This window comes from Polypterus senegalus, chromosome 3 (genome assembly GCF_016835505.1).
Source record: "Polypterus senegalus isolate Bchr_013 chromosome 3, ASM1683550v1, whole genome shotgun sequence".
In the NCBI taxonomy this organism is placed as follows: Eukaryota; Metazoa; Chordata; class Cladistia; order Polypteriformes; family Polypteridae; genus Polypterus; species Polypterus senegalus.
Window position 1 is genome coordinate 99,011,501 of NC_053156.1, and position 19,466 is coordinate 99,030,966.

At 37.5% G+C, this 19,466-nt stretch overlaps 1 protein-coding gene across 5 annotated transcripts in view; it reads left to right on the top strand.

Moving 5' to 3' along the window:
• The window catches only part of LOC120525402 (synaptotagmin-like protein 2), a 541,287-nt gene that overhangs the window by 495,334 nt on the left and 26,487 nt on the right, over positions 1 to 19,466 (top strand). For all 5 annotated transcript variants that reach the window (XM_039747656.1, XM_039747659.1, XM_039747657.1 and 2 more), the window contains 3 exons: positions 5,594 to 5,696; positions 7,959 to 8,120; positions 13,348 to 13,423. In XM_039747656.1, coding sequence (XP_039603590.1) covers positions 5,594 to 5,696; positions 7,959 to 8,120; positions 13,348 to 13,423 — 341 coding nt within the window. The remainder of the gene's footprint in view (positions 1 to 5,593; positions 5,697 to 7,958; positions 8,121 to 13,347; positions 13,424 to 19,466) is intronic.

A 19,466-nucleotide genomic window follows, 5' to 3' on the forward strand; every position in this document is an offset into this window, starting at 1 on the left:
TCCACAACCCAAGTGCCAGTTTCTGTATCCGAGGATCAGACCGCCAAGGTCGCTGCCTTCGGCCACCACCCAACTCACACTGCACCCAAACTCCTTGGCCCCTCCCATAGGTGGTGAGCCCATGGGAAGGAGGACCCACGTTACCTCTTCGGGCTGTGCCCGGCTGAGCCCCATGGGTGCAGGCCTGGCCACCAGGCGCTCAGCATCGGTGGGGCTCGTTTTACTGTAATATGTCGCCTAATTAGGAGGTGCTGCACTCAGCAAGCACATTCTTTCAGATGATTTCACTGAGATTAGGGCAAGAAGACATCAAAGGGATCCTTCACATTTGTTATTTTGATGCTTTGGTTCTAATAGTAGAATGATGGGGGATTAGGGTTTGCAGGTGCAGGAGAAGAAGATAGAAGTGCCCAAGGCCATAGATGCAAATATCAAATGTGTTGTGTGCAGTGTTATTTTTCATTACGCTATAACTTATTAAGTTTATTACATGGAAAATCACCCAAAAATATTCCCAGACCATCGAGAAGTGTGTGAACTGGTGACATGAAGAATCGTCTTTGTGCCGAACTGGAATCGTCCCCGCATAAATCAAAGTCATCCAGACAATCTAGATCTGCATAATTAGATCTGGACCACCCTGTAGAAGTAGATTTACCTTTCTGAAAAGTTATTCAAGTAAAATTTAAAACCTGCCCATGAGCAGGTAGAAGTTTTAAAGAATCTGATATTAATTGTACTTAAGCATCAAAAGAACAATTAAATGTAGGATCTCCTACCATTTTTTATACAGTCAAAAAAGTTGTTAAAAATGTAAATTAACACTGCCTTCATTTTGTGTGTGATTTGTACTTCCATCACTAAGGTATGAGCCAAGATACTGCAATTTGAAGCAATGACATTCAGCGTGAGTGGACATGTTAATGAATCTGAGATATATGTCTGTGTGTGTGTGTATATATATATGTATATATATATATATATATATATATATATATATATATATATATATATAAATAATATTGTCACAGATGGCTGGGGTTCTTACCTGGCCGGGATGCCTAGAAGGTCCGGAAGGTGGCAGTAAAAGCTTCCGGGTCAGGAGGACACAACCACACTGGAGCAGGAGAGGACCACGGGAGAGGAGGAGAGACTTTCCAACTCGTTGGGACCCTTGGCCACCGCCAGGGGGCGCCTTAAGCCTCCTAGAACCTGGGAGAACATTACTTCTGCCACGCTTGGTAAGATGGGGGAGGATCCTGCCAGGGACACCCGGAGTGCTTTCGGGGCAAAGGGCAGCACTTCCACCACACCAGGAAGTGCTGCCAGAAGATCGTCATCAGCCACCTGGAGCACATCCGGGCGGGAATAAAAGGCGCCGCCTCCCAGCAATCTGAGAGCTAGAGTTGGGAGTGGGAGCAGGACAAAGCTCCCAGGAGGAGATTGGCGGCCAAGGACAGAGATAATTTATGTTAAATAAACATGTGGCTTTTGTAAAGATGTGGTTTCCGACTGGTGGTGTCCGGGCAAGTCTCTCTCATATATATATATATATATATATATATATATATATACTAAAAAACAAAATGAATATCATGTATAATAAATCAGCTGTAGTGTTTCACAAAATGCACCACAGCATTTTATAATTGCAAATGGAGCTTTATGAATGTGCTTAGTCAGCTGTTACAGCATGCTGATATAGGAAAAACAGCAATTTTTGGTAGTAATATTTTTCATGTTTGCTTTCTTATTAGGTGAGCATGTTCATGGCAGGATTTATGCACAGGCCTTTCTTGGCTAAAGGTCAGGGAACCCACAATTAAACAAAATTATGTTAACAAATATCAGTTGCTTGTCTACAAAATAAATATTTCTGCCTCTGGACTGATCAATCCAATCCCTTCCCTCTTTAACTCCTTTACCATTGTCCCTGGGAAAACTCATCTCCATTGAACCATCAGCTAGTGGTGTTGGGCAGCTGTTGGAACAGTGTTTATGGCAACCGAGCAAGTTGAATATGAACTGTCGGAGCATAAAGTGCAATTACAAGTTGGCTTATAATAATGGTGAAAGCTGTTGTGAATGGGACAATGACATCCTGAGAGATTCTAGTTCTAGTGATAGGGTAACATGCAGAGATTATGATTTTGCTGAAACAGTAATGCCAATGAATGTGCAAGGTATGAGATCATTGGGTCTTCTCTTACATGATTCAGTGCATATTTTCCTCCTGTCTATGCCTCCTCAGTAGGTCACCCGCTGGGCTGCCTAAAGCCTGACTCTGTTGTCCCACCACCATTCTTTGGTGTTTTGTAGATTGACCCTTTAAGCCTTTTGTCCACTAATGCTTACATGTATGCTCAGCAGTAGTGACCCCTCCCTGTCGCCTCATCTCCCATCCACAGCTTCTGCAGTATTATGACACTAAAAGGCCAGGTACTGTCAGATGAACAACTGGTTTTAGGGATAGTGACCAGTTAGTAGCAGAAGAGACCTCTTTAGAGCTTTAGGTCATACCAGTTCCAATGGGAGAAAGTCAAAAGTATTTTTTTTTATATTGATCATATAATTTAACAAGATTCCAATACATCAAAGAGATATATAGATGATATATCTTATTATGATTTAACAACAAAGAATACAGAATGATCCAAAGATGTGCTGAAGTTTGCTGGGGCTTGCTGCAATAATTGATATCCCAGCATCTCAGCAATGAGGAACTGCTTCAGCTTAGATGGCTTACTCAACTTCCTAATGTTTATAATCCTTGGGGATGTTAAAATTTCTGTTTAGTTCACTTGACAACATATTGAGTTGATTATTTGCAGTGGGCAGGTTTTCAACCACCACGCACACATATCACCTTTATATCCTGAATTGACTTCTGTTAGCTAAATTTAAATTGGGAAGCAGAATACTGACATTCTCTTTGTTTCCTTTTGCAGACTTTGAGCCAGTTTCTTATTCTGTTTAATGTATTGAGCATAAGGATTTTGGAGACTCTTACACATACACTTAGTCGTTCTGATTTAACATTTGAAGTGCAAATTGTAACCTTTTCTCAAGACCTACTCAATCATTGTGATTAAAGCCAAATTGTTAGGCAGAACAAATACTAATACAGTATTAGCACATCCTATGAATGAGATGCTATGATTATACTTAAACCCCTAATAATGTAATACGCTATAAATTCTTCCCATGATAAATTTAATTTGTTTTTTCAATAGTATCAGATTGGAATAAATATCATGCCCCGTGTTGAGAACTGTGTAATTTTTCTTCAGATATCAGTATATTTACAAAAACACAATACCCTGATGCACTTGTTGTTCGATTTGGTTTGCATGTTGTCCGCATTATTTGAAAAACCTTTCCAGAAAGCTACATTTCTCTGCTGTTGTTTTCATTAATTTTTCATTCTGCTTGATGAATAAATAACTTGCCCTCATGTAACACTTGAGAGTTGCTGCTTGTATAATATAAGCATGTGCCACTAAAGATACAACCCTTGTACTCTACATTCAGAGATTGCTGTAAGAAAGTGTTAGAGGCAAGCATTCCAATAAATGCTAAAGCTGTGTTTGTATTTGAATTCCCATAATATACTGAAAGTTTGAATTGTCTTGATGCAGAATGAAGAAAACATAGTGTAGATAATGTCTGTTGCCAACAGGTTGTTTTGTGCAAATATTGCAACTGTTGAAACGTTGCAAATATTTGTATTCAATTTTTGCCCTATCACTTAAAATCCCATTTCAAGAGTTACATAATTGGATTTAAAGCCAAAGTAAAATACATGGCGATGGAACGATATTGTAGTAAAAATATGTGAGTCAATTTCTTTTTCATTGAAACTGGTCCAACTTCCAGCATATGCCCTGTGTTATATACAGTTACAATGATTAAAGGCGAAGTACAAAGACAGCTGACCTTTGTTTGATGCATGTGTTACATTTTGATACACTGAAGTATGTGTATAGGCTACCTTTATACAAGATAACACACAATACCAATTCAGTGTCTTTTTTTTCCCCATCTCACGTTTCATGTAGAGAATATATAGCCTCCTTTGGTTTTACCTTAAGTTCTTGAGGTGAAACACAATTAACGTTTTGTTATGCTTCATTTGCACAAGCCATTTTCATATAAACATACAGATGTTCTTGTCCTGAGACAATTTAGAATCCACAAGTAATCCAACCTGGATGTCTTTGATGTGGGAGAGAACCAGAAAACCTGCAGAAAAATCCATGCTGTGGTGCCAGACCCGCTTAATGTCAACCCTGAATTACATTAGGAGCAAGATGGGAACCAACTAAGGGTGCCATTTTATCACAGGGCACACTATGCATATACCAACTTTAACTTGTACTGACCAATTTAGAATTGCCATTTACTTCACAGAAATGTAAATACATATATAGTTGAGAGAAACAAATTAAATTAACATAATTAACCTAAAATAAAGTGAAAATGAGAAATTGAGGAGATGTGATTTTAAATAGCATGAGTTTGAGACGCATCCTAATTTGGTCCAAGTTAGAGGTTCATATAGGAGACTATCTTTGGGGAATCGGCTGATTATTTCTTTTCACAACCAAACAGAGCTACTTTCATGGTATGTGATGGTTTAACAATTCCAACACCATTAAAAGTTGCTTTCAATTGTTAACCGAATCAATTTCTTTTAAGTATGTCTAACACCTTAACCTCATTGAAAAAAGTATTTTCTTGTTAAATCTCGAGCACATCTGGCCTCATCGATGGCCTTTACAACATTAACAAGAGGCTTTGACCGCTTCTTTATGTCTTTCACTTGTCCTGTTAATATGTCTGCCTTTTTATAGTGAAAGATCGATGAGAAGAAAGGTGCTTTGAGCTTTGTAAAGATTCAGTTAATTAAATAAGATTGCTTTAAATTAAATTCATGAGGTGGAAAGTTTTAGTTTGAGTACATCATTCCAGTCGAAGGCAAAAGCAACTTATTAAAGACAGATAACGGTCTGTATTTTTAGTGTGATTGAAAAGAGTGTGTGAAATCCATGGATTTACAGGTATCAACCATTCACTCATTTAATTTATTTATTTCCAAAGTAAAATTGTTTTTAATTTTCTTTTTCTAACACTCAGAATCTTGATACAATGAGATCTTTGAGATGTTTCAAGGAATAAATGCAGCTGGGCAGTACATAATCTGGTGATACAAAAAGGCTCCAATCTCATTGTTTTTATTATAATTTATATAATATAAATATATATGTATATGTGTGTGTGCATACATATACACGCAAGATATAGGTTATAACTTCCCAGATTTAGGTCTGCAAATTATTGATGGTTAATACCCTTCCTAGCTATTTTTTCCCTGTTTCATGTGACTTAAATATCAACGTATATCTGGAATATAAAAACATGTTATTAAAAGTGAAGTTCATCTGTTTTATTAAAAGCAGAAAATAAGCATAAGCTGATGTTTAATTGACTAGTCATCATATCAGTAAATTAGTGTTGCTTATGGGCAGAGCAAACTGATGCTGACAGTAAAAACATTTAAATGGGTTAAAAATATGCTAATCTCTTTTGACAGTTATGTGAAAACCTACCTCTATCCAGACCGATCCCGTCTAAGCAAGAGGAAAACATCTGTGAAGAAGAATACGGTGAATCCGATCTATAGGGAGTCTCTGACTGTAAGTCTGCAGGACATTCACAAAGAGCTTCTGGCACAGCTTATCCTCTAAATCCTCCATTAGCTTTTTTTTTTTTTTTTTGGTGCAGGTTTGGTGGAAATTCTTTATGTATAAATATATATGTGTGTGTAACAAATCAAAATTGGGCATTAATTAATTAGCCATGTTAAGATTGAAACAACTGGCCAAAACTTAATTATCTAAACTTTTTTGTGTTCACTTTGTGACAGCTTTCTTTTCCTTATATACAGAATTTATATTTTCATTTTAAGCACAGAAACCCAGTCACAGACTTCCAGAGTAATGATTAGTCTTTTCCAATACAATTCTCTGGTGATGCGCATATTAGACAGCAATTGTGCTTTCATTATGATGTTTCACCCCATGTCATGATCAAGTTAAAACAGAGCATGTTCACATGCATAGATAACAAAGTTCCTTTAGATGTCACCTCCACAATGGTTAACTGGTTATAGAATTTAAGGATTAAAACAAAAAAAAATAAATAAATAACAACAAGCCAAATCACTCCTATCTAAGTGCCTTTGAAATTAATGCCAGGAGGACTAATTTTAGATAATGCAAAAGTCAAAGGTGGCCTTTCAGTTTTTATCAGCAGTATCTGAGGGAGTTTCTTTTGTTTTATGTAACAGAAGCATGCAAATATTAAAATGTCAACATAAATGCAGTAGGAAAAGTATGTCTAGTGTCCACTGCTGTACTGATGCAAGTTTATCACATGCCTTTTGTGTGACATGTTTTGATGCCGCGATTGGGATGGTAAAAGCATGTTTCTTTGTGCACTTTTCAAACTTTTAAATTTTTTTTTTTTACACATAAGATGGTCAAATGTCAGTGCCTGGTCCATACAATGACATATGTTATGTTTTATCGTAAGTTACTCCAGTGCAAGGCTTAGTGGCTTACACATTTCCCTTAAAACAAACAATGACAAATTACTGCGTTATAAACAGTGCTTATGGGGCTAATGTCTTTATTTTCCTTCTTCTTGATTGCAGTCATTTTGCCTTTTTTGTCACAATGCTATTTCCGTCATGGGACTGAATTGACCTTACGTATCATGGCAGCTCAGTTGTGCAGTGCCATATATATCAGTTTTGTTAGGTGTATACTCATCTGATAACCAATTCACATTCTCATGACAATCAGTTGATTCAACTATTGGTTGGGTTTCAGTTTGTTCTCAATTTGTCTTTACAGCTTCTCTTTCACACAGCATTGTGTATTGTTTGAAGGCTCCACCCCACTCTGAATATTGATGAGTTACCTCAGAATGACAGAATGCATGGAAACATTCATGATTTTTGCAACATGTTAAATCATCTACTAGATGGCAACAGAATACTGTCCTAGAGTTATTCGAGCTTTACACTGTAATGCAAATCATTACACATCACACCAAGTCTGGCTCAGGGTTAACCATAATTACAGAGAATTCCGAGCCCGATTCAGACTCTAGTCATCACCAAAATATTTAAGTGATACTTGGGCTGTCTGCTATGTTATAGATAAAATTTGTGTTCCCCAAAAAAAAAATTCAATAAAACGTTTCTTAAAACAGCAGGAAAAAGTTTAGCAGAGACCCTGTTTCAGATTGGCATTAATGAATTCTTGCCAAATTCTGAAAAATCTTTGAACCAGTACTTCACAGAGAAAATGATATTTTCTTTAACTGGAAGAAATTAAGGACTGACTTTCCTGTTGAGGTTTGAAAGCTGGGTTAGGATTCTTCGAATAATGCTGTTTGATGAAAGGCAATGTGATAGATTGTTTTAATCCAAAATGGTCTAAATGTAGATCATTCCCAAGGTATATGACCAGGTGCTTGATGATATTGTCCGAAAATTGTATCTATTCTTGTAGACAATTTTTAAGTGCGATGTTACATATGAGTGGAATGTATAATTTTAAGATCAATTACACCATAATTTGTGTTTATGGAAGAACAATGTAGAACCATACTTTTTTTATATATATTTTTTCTTTGTTATTCTTGTATTATAACTTGCATTTTGACATCTTTTCTGCAAGAAACCAGATATGTAAAGGATGTCTTTTATATATATATATATATATATATATATATATATAATAATCAAACATGGTAGGTCAATTAACATGAACAAATGTAAAATTACCAAAACCGTGAAGCAATAATTTTCTAAATAATATATAATTAAATTAAGCCTTGTTTTTTTTATTTTTTTTTTATTTAGAATGTCTTTTTTATTTCTATTTTAGTATATTATGTCTAAGACTGAGTTACAGACAAGGACTCTGAATCTATCTGTCTGGCACAATGATTCCCTTGGGAGAAATGCATTTCTTGGTGAAGTTCAAATAGATTTGCAGACTTGGGACTGGAGTCATGACACCCTGACCTGGTACAGCTTACTGCCAAAGGTAAAGTCATCGGAATACATTTAGTACAGTCTCTTTCATGGCTTTAGCATTGTTGGAGTATTTTTTGTGTAATACTTAATGGCAAGGCTGGCTTAATGGTGGAGTGGATAGCATTGCTGCCTCATAGACCTGGTGTTCTAAGTTTAAATCCCAAACTGCGGTCATTCTCTGCATGATCACACACTGTGTATGTTGGATTTTCCCCCCCTTTACCAAAGATGCGAGTGTGGATGAATGGGCACTGCAGGCTTGGTTCTTGCATAGTGCCCAAAGCAGCCTATTCAGACTCTGGCCTTCTGTGCCCATGAATTTGGTTAACCAGGTTTGAAAATGTTATGTCATGAAAATAATGACAAAAAAAATATATAGAAATGTTAATGTGGTGTTTAACTTGTTTACCTTTAGGATTTTTTGAGGACCCGATTTTTTTTTTTTTTTTTTTAGTTATGTCCTGAGGTAAAAAAAATAGAGAGTTATAAAGATGAAATACTATTGAATTTTCTTATTTAACTCTGTTATTTATACTAATTTTTATATACACAAAACATGCAAGAGTAGATTTTCCAGTTAAAGCCTTTATAAAAAGCTACCAGAAGTAAGAAATGCGTTTGACTCTTAAAGAGTTTTATCTAAAAGTAGAATAGATAAAAAGAAATGAATAAAATAGTGTGATAACAGTAATAGAGTGATAAGACAATGTGCAATGGAATAGGGAGAACTGAGGGTAAATAAAAAGGTTAAAGCCGTCATGCTAAAGTGCTGTGATGTAAAAGTTGAACCATACCATTAAGCTCAGGTAAATCTTACAGCAAGCCATATGTCCAAAAACTGTCGGCCACCATAACATAGTAAGTTATCAGTGAGCTGCTAGTGTGGAATAAGTCAATTACATTCACTCATAGCATGCTCTTGTGACCCACTACTACTTGTAGCAATCCAGACTTATAATTACCCCTGTCCAGCATGTAACAGGGTCAAAATGAAAGTCTGCTAAAACCAGAGATTGCGGTAACTACAAGTGGTGTTTGAGTGTTAATCCCCATAAATTGAGCATTCCTTCAGAGGTGGGGTTCTGCATGGGGACTATATTAGACGGCAACTCCACTTCAAGAGATTGAAGCTCTCTGATCAGCATTTTAGTGACTGACAGCAGGTTCATCAACCCTGGAGTATTTTATGAGACCACAAAAGATTCTAGAATGTTTAATGTGTTAGTTTGGCAAGTTTCAATTACAACAAAAGGGATGTTTATTATGACGGAGAGAGCTTTATACAGTGCATCCGGAAAGTATTCACAGCGGATCACTCTTTCCACATTTTGTTATGTTACAGCCTTATTCCAAAATGAATTAAATTAATTTTTTTCCTCAGAATTTTACACACAATACCCAATAATGACAACGTGAAAAAAAGTTTACTTGAGGTTTTTGCAAATTTATTAAAAATAAAAAAAACTGAGAAATCACATGTACATAAGTATTCACAGCCTTTGCTCAATACTTTGTCGATGCACCTTTGGCAGCAATTACAGCCTCAAGTTTTTTTGAATTTGATGCCACAAGCTTGGCACACCTATCCTTGGCCAGTTTTGCCCATTCCTCTTTGCAGCACCTCTCAAACTCCATCAGGTTGGATGAGAAGCGTTGGATCACAGCCATTTTAAGATCTCTCCAGAGATGTTCAAATGGATTCAAGTCTGGGCTCTGGCTGGGCCACTCAAGGACATTCACAGAGTTGTCCTGAAGCCACTCATTTGATATCTTGGCTGTGTGCTTAAGGTCGTTGTCCTGCTGAAAGATGAACCGTCGCCCCTGTCTGAGGTCAAGTGCGCTCTGGAGCTGGTTTTCATCCAGGATGTGTCTGTACATTGCTGCAGTCATCTTTCCCTTTATCTTGACTAGTCTCCCAGTTCTTGCCGCGGAAAAACATCCCCACAGCATGATGCTGCCACCACCATGCTTCACTGTAGGGATGGTATTGGCCTGGTGATGAGCGGTGCCTGGTTTCCTCCAAACGTGATGCCTGGCATTCACACCAAAGAGTTAAATCTTTGTCTCTTCAGACAAGAGAATTTTGTTTCTCATGGTCTGAGAGTCCTTCAGGTGCCTTTTGGCAAACTCCAGGCAGGCTGCCATGTGCCTTTTACTAAGGAGTGGCTTCGTCTGGCCATTCTACCATACAGGCCTGATTGGTGGATTGATGCAGAGATGGTTGTCCTTCTGGAAATTTCTCCTTTCTCCACAGAAGACCTCTGGAGCTCTGACAGAGTGACCATCGGGTTCTTGGTCACCTCCCTGACTAAGGCCCTTCTCCCCCGATTGCTCAGTTTAGATGGCTGGCCAGCTCTAGGAAGAGTCCTGGTGGTTTCGAACTTCTTCCACTTACGGATGGAGGCTACTGTGCTCATTGGGACCTTCAAAGCAGCAGAAATTTTTCTGTAACCTTCCCCAGATTTGTGCCTCGAGACAATCCTGTCTCAGAGGTCTACAGACAATTCCTTAGACTTCATGCTTAGTTGGTGCTCTGACATGAACTGTCAACTGTGGGACCTTATATAGACAGGTGTGTGCCTTTTCAAATCATGTCCAATCAACTGAATTCTCCACAGTTAACTCCAGTTAAGCTGCAGAAACATCTCAAGGATGATCAGGAGAAACAGGATGCACCTGAGCTCAATTTTGAGCTTCATGGCAAAGGCTGTGAATACTTACGTACATGTGCTTTCTCAATTTTTTATTTTTAATAAATTTGTAAAAACCTCAAGTAAATTTTTTTTTTCAAGTTGTCATTATGGGGTGTTGTGTGTAGAATTCTGAGTAAAAAAAATTAATTTAATCCATTTTGGAATAAGGCTGTAACATAACAAAATGTGTAAAAAGTGATGCGCTGTGAATACTTTCTGGATGCACTGTAAGTGTTGATTTTTGTTGGTAAAATGGTTAAAACAGCCAAATTATTAAAGAAAGAGACTAAAATCGTTATGGATAGACAAAGTTTGCATTAGGATTTTGTTATGCCTGTGTGCACTGCAGTTCTGTTTTCCTTCCAAACTGTAAACTGTTGCTGCAAGTTTAGAAGAAACAAACGAACATCACGTCACCTGATAAAACTGGTCTGTTATTTACTGATTGAGTTTTAGTTGTCTGTCACTTGAACATACAGTATGTATAACTATTTGAAAAGTATGCTCATCTGATAAGTTGCCTACTTAATAACCTCCTACCCCCATAATAATTAAAAGAACCATCTTGAGTGGTTTAATTAGTGCAAAACTGTATTTTTTTCATGGACAAATTTAGGCAATAGCTTACTTTGAAAGTGAAAGTTCAAGATTATACTGCCCTCATGTGGACAAATACACAAGGTTTCTTGAGCACATAGTGGTGTAACTTTACAACCTATGGGTCAGAAAATAATGCTCATTGCAGATTTTCATAAGTTAAGTTTGCTTCTGCCTTTTTCCTTGTTATAAATATATATTGTAATTAAGTAGTTTTAACCTATCCTTCATTGCTGTGACATGCTGGCACAATGCTTAGTACTGCTGCCTCTTAAATCCAGCTTCCTACTGTAAGTTGGAATTCCACAACCCAGTCTTTAGCCATGTGCATGTTTACTTGACAGCTCTAAATTCACCTTGAGTACAGATGTGCGAGTGCTCTGCAATGTACTCCCTATCCAGATTGTTTTCTTGTCTTGATCCCAGTATTGTTGAGATAGACTGCAGCAGTCTGCAACCATGTATGGCAGGATTTGATCATTTTATGCTATGTCGCATGTTCTTTAACTCATTTAAATTTGTCAGCAAACATTAGCTATGTTACCCACTTTTGCCCAAAAATACTGCCTCTGATTAATCAGTTTAAGGGCGGAGTGGTGGCTCCGAGGCTAAGGATCTGCGCTGGTATCCCGAAGGTTGCCAGTTTGAATCCCCGTCACTGCCAAAAAAGAGATCCTGCTCTGCTGGGCTCTTGAATAAGTCCCTTAACCTTCAATTGCTCCAGGGGCGCTGTACAATGGCTGACCTTGCGTTCTGACCCCAAGGGGTATGCGAAAACTAACAAATTCCTAATACAAGAAATTGTATAAAATACAATAAATAAAGAACAAAAAAAAATATTATAAATAGTGCATAACTAATTTTTAAGTACTTTTCTGTCTACAGTATTTATATTTTTACCAGGTGCTAATACTATTATTTCACTGCTGCTTAGTTTTGACCATGCCTTATACAGTCCTTGGTGGTGTTGGCATGAAAGGCACTACAGCAGAACTCCGTATTAAAGTGGTATTCAGTAATTTTACACAGGTGATTTTTAAAGTTGATTCATTCAAAGCTAAAAACTGGTAAAAATCTTGACTCTTCATGGGCATCAAAACTCAAAATTAGTACTGCTTCAGTATACAATGGGTTTATCCAAAAAAAGAAGCTAGTAATTATTCAGTTAAAAACACCATCCTGTTCTCTTAATGCATACTGAAAAATGGCATTGCCGCTCACTTTTTTTTTTGGTTTGTTTAAAACTTCAAAAGGTGCCTAATGTTGATCGATCACTGGTAGGATGAATAATTTTTACCTCTAAGTGGCAGAGGAAAAAAAATATCAGCAGTTGCTACCTTTTGATGATAAGGCACTTTTGGTGATGCAATAACTGTGTGAGTGGTAATGAAATCGTTTGGAGCAGCGCATTGGCTGATGCAAATTGTAGTCCCAACTTCAGCATTTGCACAAGGTTGTTGATATGACAAAGGATGTAGAGAGGTGATATATAAAACACCTTTCCTAATTCCTTCCTTCTGTAGACATTCTTCATTGGCATAAACTGGCATGGCGTATTTTTCCATGAGCAATGTGCTGAAATTAGGGGCACGGTGCCTTGGAATGTCCCGTTTGCTAGAGCAATATCAACAAATAAAACACATGTTGGAAAACATTTTTTTTTTGTATAACATCACCAAATTCCAATCAAATACATGAAGGCATTTTTGAGATTTTGGGTATTTCATTTTTCCACCTTTGTTTTTAACTGCAACACATTGGCATATCAAAATGTACTTTCTTAGTGGATGCCTACTGCTCTAGATGCACCATCCTGTCAAATTTTGTATTTTTAGCTAAATGGGAAATAGTGTTTTTGTTAGTGAGTGAGTGAAAGTTGCATTATATATACTGTGTGTATTGTATATACATACAGCAGACCTAACAAAAGACTATTCTCTGTTTCAGAATGCTGATGTCTCTGAAGCCAGCAACAGGGGACATTTAGTTGTAGCACTGAAGTATGTGCCACCTGGATCGATAGGTATGTTTGTAAAAAATATATATGGATTCTGATTATCTGTGTGCTTCTTTCTTTGTGTGCATTTATGGTTTTGACCTGCTATACCAGTAAATTGAGTCTTAGAGCATAATAGTTCTTTCTTGAGATCTAAGAGCAGGTACAATTTATTTTAATGAGATTCCAACTGATAGTACGACCCTCGGCAAAACGTTTAATCTGCGCATGCTTCAAATGTAAATAAATACATAAATAAGCATATACTTTATATAAGCATATATTTTAAATTAAGGTTATTTTTATATAGCACAAATTCAAAATACTTTACAGTAACACAGTGCATAACAAGAAAAATTAGAGTGAAAATGTAGTCTGGCTGACTTAGGCCAAATGGCTACCCAACTTCCTTGTGCTTTCTTATGATGCAAAGGTAATGCATATAATTTTTGGGGTATTCTTAGAATAATCTGACAGTGGCTCTGTCAGCATTGATGCTTTTGTTCGTCATCGACTCTGAGATCTAGTTACAAGGTTAGAGGATTAAATTGATGGAAATTATGTTAAGAATTGATAGACTTGGTAAAAGCCTGATTGCCAGAGTGTAAAATGCAATGTGAGCAACCACACCAGCACTTCATATCAGTTTTACTATATAGATGACTTTGTGTAAAAGTGTTCAGTGTTTCCTATCAAAAGCAGTGATATAAATATTGATAATGTTTAAAGAGTTGTCAGTTATTTCAGCCTTTTTTTAAACTGTCCTTGAATTTCCTTGTTCTGCTTTGTTTGCTTTCTTTGATGGCATTCTGTTTGCAAGATGGTTAAATGATTAATGTATTATGAAATAAAAATAAAGAAACTAAGAGCTTGGTTGGACTGTATACATAGAAGTCAATGAGGAGGATTTAAGTGAATCTCCGTGTGAAATGAAAGTGCACTGTTGGTATGCCACTTAAATGACCTTTATGTGCTAAAGCACCTTTTAAAGTAAACATCATTCAAAATTCACATATAGTACACAGCACAGAAATTAATATTTAAGCTGCTGGAAGCAGACCAAGAGGCAGGCTGGGTAGTTGAGGCAGTGGCTCTGTGGTGAACAGTGAACCTGTAGCCATTTGGTTTTTCATCCAGTTTTGTAACCACTAATCTGCACTCATGCTAATTATCACGGCTCTTCCACTATTATTTTATTTTTAAATCTTTCAGCCTGTTCTCATAAAGCCTTGCCTCCATGTTCTTCTTTTTTATTTCTTCTCCTCCAAGTTTACTTTCTAATCCTAGTTTACTGCATTCCTGGCCAAATTATTCATCCACTGGGGACCAGTTTCACTTCCAATGTTGGCTGTATTCAAATATAGAGGATTCAGAAAGTATTCAGACCCATTTTCTTTTTCGCATTTTGTTATGGTGCAGACTTGTGCTAAGATCATTTAAATTATTTTTTTCCTCACTTTGAGCAGTCTTCAATATGCCAGAATGACAAAGCAAAAACAGGATTTCAGAAATGCTTGCACATGTATTAAAAATAAAATACTGAAACATCATATTAAGACAAATATTCAAACCCTTTACTCAGTATTTAGTTGAAGCCCCTTTGGCAGTGACTATAGCCTGGAGTCTTCTTGGGTATGACGTGCCAAGTTTTGCACATGGATTTGGGGATTTTCTGCCTTTCTTCACTGAGGAATACTCTCAAGCTCTGTCAAGTTGTATGGAGACTGTCAGCGGATAGTTATATTCAGGCCCCTGCAGTAATGTTTCATTGGGTTGAAGTCAAAGGTCTGGCTGGGCAACTCAAGGACATTCCCACAGCCACTCTCTGCATTGTCTTTGCTTTGTGCTTAGGATCATTCACCTATTGGAAGGCAAATCTTCTGCACAGTTTAAGGCCCAGAACACTCTGGAACAAGTTTTCATTTAGGATATATCTGTACCTTGCCCTCTTCAGCTTTCCCTCAATCCTGCTCTCCCAGTCCTTACTACTAAAAAACAATCCCAAAGCATGATGCTCCCTCCACCACCACTATGCTTAACTGTTGGAATGGAATTGCAATGCCTGATTTCCTCCAGTCATGATACTAATTTAGGTTTTCTAAGACCAGAGATGTTGCTTTTCACAGACTGACAGTCCTTTAGGGGATTGTTTTGCTAATTTCATGCAGTTCCATGGAAGTATTTACCATGTGATCAGTGGAGTGTTGCATTAGTGCCTGTCCTTCTGGATGTTTCTCCCATCAACACACGTTTGTTGGAGCACAACCAGGGTGATCATCAGGTTGTCACCACTGTTACCAAAGCCCTTCCCCTACAATTACTCAGTTTGGTTGAGCGATAAACTCATAGTTGTTCACGATCTTTTCCAGTTAAGAAGTAAGTGCGCTCTTGGGAACTTGCAAAGCTGCAGGAATTTTAGCATGCATCTCCAGATCTGCACCTCAACACAATCCTTTCTCTTCTCCTCTGCAGACTTGATTTTTGCTCTGATACACAATGTCAACTGTGGGTCCCTCATTGACAGGTGTACACCTTTCCTAATCAAGTACATTTAGCAAAATTGACCACAGGTGGACTCCTAACTAGTTTTTCTTCCTCCTCTTTAAGGTGCTCCCGTTAGGGTTTGCCACAGTGGATCATCTTTTTCCATCTCTTCCTGTCTTCTGCATCTTGCTCTGTTACACCCATCACCTGCATTTCCTCTCTTACCACATCCATAAACCTCCTCTTAGGCCTTCCTCTTTTTCTCGTGCCTGGCAGCTCTATCCTTAGCATCCATTTTCACAACATACCTAGCATCTCTCTTCTGCACATGTCCAAACCAATGTAATCTCACTCGTGTGTAATCTCTGATATAGTCCCATCTCCATGTTGAATGCATCTGTCACTCCTACCACAGACCTCGCCACTGTCACACTTCCCTCGCACATATCCTGTACAAATCTTACATGCTTCTCTGCTACTCCTGACTTCCTCATACAATACAACAATTCCTCTCGAAACATCCTGTTTTATGCTTTCTCCAGGTTTATAATGACACAATGCAACTCCTTCTGGCCTTCTCTATACTTCTCCATTAACACCCTCGGAGCAAACATCGCATCTGTAGTGCTCTTTCCCAACATGAAACCATACTGCTGCTCACTAATCATCACCTTCCTTCTTAAATTAGCTTCCATTACTCTTTCCCATAACTCTCACCAACTTTGGAAAAATTAGTATGTCATATCTTTCAGGTTTTCGGCAAATTGAGAAAATGATGTAGACTTATAATTAACGATCTATAGATTTCATTTTCCCTAAGCTCATATTGTTTTTATTATGAATCAACAACACCTGTCTTTTAAATCACGCAGTTGCAGCATTTATATCTCATGATAGTAATCCGACGTTTTCATTGGTAGGTTGTTATTCCTTGTTGGTGAATGGAGTTGCTAGGTTTCTATCTTAAAATACTGTGTACTTACTAGCTTATTCCAGCATTCCATGACCAGAATTATGACATATTTGGCCATCACCAACCACTACCTTTATAACATCAGGTAAGACCTAGTAACTCCAGAAAGTTTAATAATAATAAAAAAAAAAAAACTCAGTTTGGGGAAAAAAATGGCAGTTACTAGGTTTTTCAATTGCACGTGAGACCTTCATGCTCTGGCTCATCAATTTTATTCCCCTGTAGTTACTGCAGCTCTGCACATCACCCTTATTCTTAAATATCAGCACCAGTACACTTTTTCTCCACTCCTCGGGATCATCTCACTTTCCAAAATTCCATTAAACAATCTGGTTAAAAACTCCACTACCATCTCTCCTAAACACCTCCATGCTTCCACAGGTATGTCATCTGAACCAACAGCCTTTCTATTCTTCATAGCTGTCATTACTTCCTCCTTGCTAATCCATTGCACTTCCTTATTCATTATCCTCCACATGATCCAACCTTCTCTCTTTCTCTTTCTCTCTCTCTCTCATATTCTCGTAATTCATCAGCCTCTCAAAGTACTCTTTCCATCTGTTCAACACACTCTCCTTGTTTGTGAGTACTTTTCCATCTTTATCCTTTATCACCCTAACCTGCTATAAATCAGACATGTCTCCCCCCTTCTTCTCCTTCTTCAGCCAACAGTAGCCTAACAGTATTGGTGGCAGCCATTGTTAACCCGGGCCTCTAACGACCTGGTCATAAAATCTGCTTTGTTGCCTGCATATTGATTTGTCAAAATTTTACACCAGATGCCCTTCTTGACGTAACCCTCCCCATTTATCTGGGCTTGGAACCAGTATGAAGAAACACACTGTTTTGTGCATCCCCTGTGGCTGGGTTCACAGGTGGACTCCTAACAAGGTGTAGACATATCTTGGCGACGGTCAATAGAATGGGATGCAGATGAGACAAATTTCAAGTGTCATGCCAAATTTCCCCCTGGGGACAAATTGTCTGTCTATCTATGCCTGAATATCTATGCCTGAATATGTGTGCCAGTGTGATATTCCAGCTTTTTATTTTTAATAAATTTACAAAAATGCCTAAATTATATTTTCACGTTGTCATTCTGAGTGTTGCCTGAGTTGCAGAAAAAATGTATTTAAATTATTTTAGCATAAAACTGCAGCGTGGCAGAATGAAAAAAGGCAAGGGGTCTGAATCTTTTCTGAATCAACTGCAAAAACTGTATCAATCTGATACTGTCTGATTTCTGTTATATCTTGACATATTTTATACTTTAAGTTCTAAACAATCATAAAGTAATTATATATCCATTATTTTCTATCCTAACTAATGCTAGTACAACCCTGGCTCAGGTGGCACAGATAGTTTGGTTGTTCCAAGGAACAGACTTCAAATCTTAACCAAATCACTGTCTTTGTGGAATTTTGAACAATTTCCATGCATATGTGTGTGTTTTATTCCAGTGCCCTAGTTGTTTGACCTTCTGGACCTGTGCTGTTAAAACCCCAAATATTATTTTCAGCATATAAATACCACTATGAAGGGGCTATTTTATTATCAGTTGCTAAAACATGCTATTTAATTCCCTAAAACCATCTCAATTTGAGGCCAGTTCCTATGCAGAATTCATAATCATAAATGATTGCTTTTACAGAATGACTAGACTGAGTTTGGGCTTTGTGCAACTCTAATTCTGCAGTGTCTATAGTATGTTGTAAATGCTTTCCTATTATTCACGTTCCTTTAAAAGTGCCCTGATTTTACTGGCCTTTGTTTTTATTTACTTAAATATAGAATAGAAGGGGCTAAATTGTGTGAATCTGGAATCTAAATTTACTATTGTTTTGTGCCATCGTGCCTTTTTGCTTTTCTTCTCTTACCATTTCTCATATTCATTTTATTCCAATATGCATCATTTTTGCTTCTTGGCTTATAGTGTGCTGTGTAATCATAATCATTTTACCACTGAACTGTGGCTTCTAATTGTTCTGTCCCATTACCGCTTTTCTTTTAGTTTTCAAATAGGAGTTCCTTCAGAGAAGCCATAATTATGGGCTCGTTAACCATTCTGTTTGATGTGAACTTCAGTTTTTTTTTTTATAATATTTTTTTTTTACTGTAAACCATTTAACTGCAGAAAAAAAGGTATTTCTGTACTCTAGAAGCTTTTGTAATGAAATCCGCTTTCCATCTTTTTTCTGAAAGCAATTATCCTGGTAAGCAGGCTGTATCCTGCCATCAACAAGCACAAGGCAGGAGCACTTCAGCAAGCTGGAGCCATGCCATACTCGTTAAAAATATTACCTAACCCTTCATGAGCCCACATGGTGGCCCCAGGCTATATGGGTCAACAAGTCAGTAAGTGCTCACCAGTGAACACAGGCCTGACTTAAAGATTAGGTCTTGATATTTATGTCATGGGTTTGCTTGGAGGTGGGGTGACCAGGAGTTGGGTAGAGGGTTTCCTTGGATTTGCCAAAAACCTAAACCTAAAAAATACATCAAACTATGGACAACAAGGCTTTAAGCGTCATGGGGATTCAAAGTTCCATCCATCACCCATTCAGGCCATTTAGCTTTTCTACACACAGTGACTTTAATAATAATACATTTTAT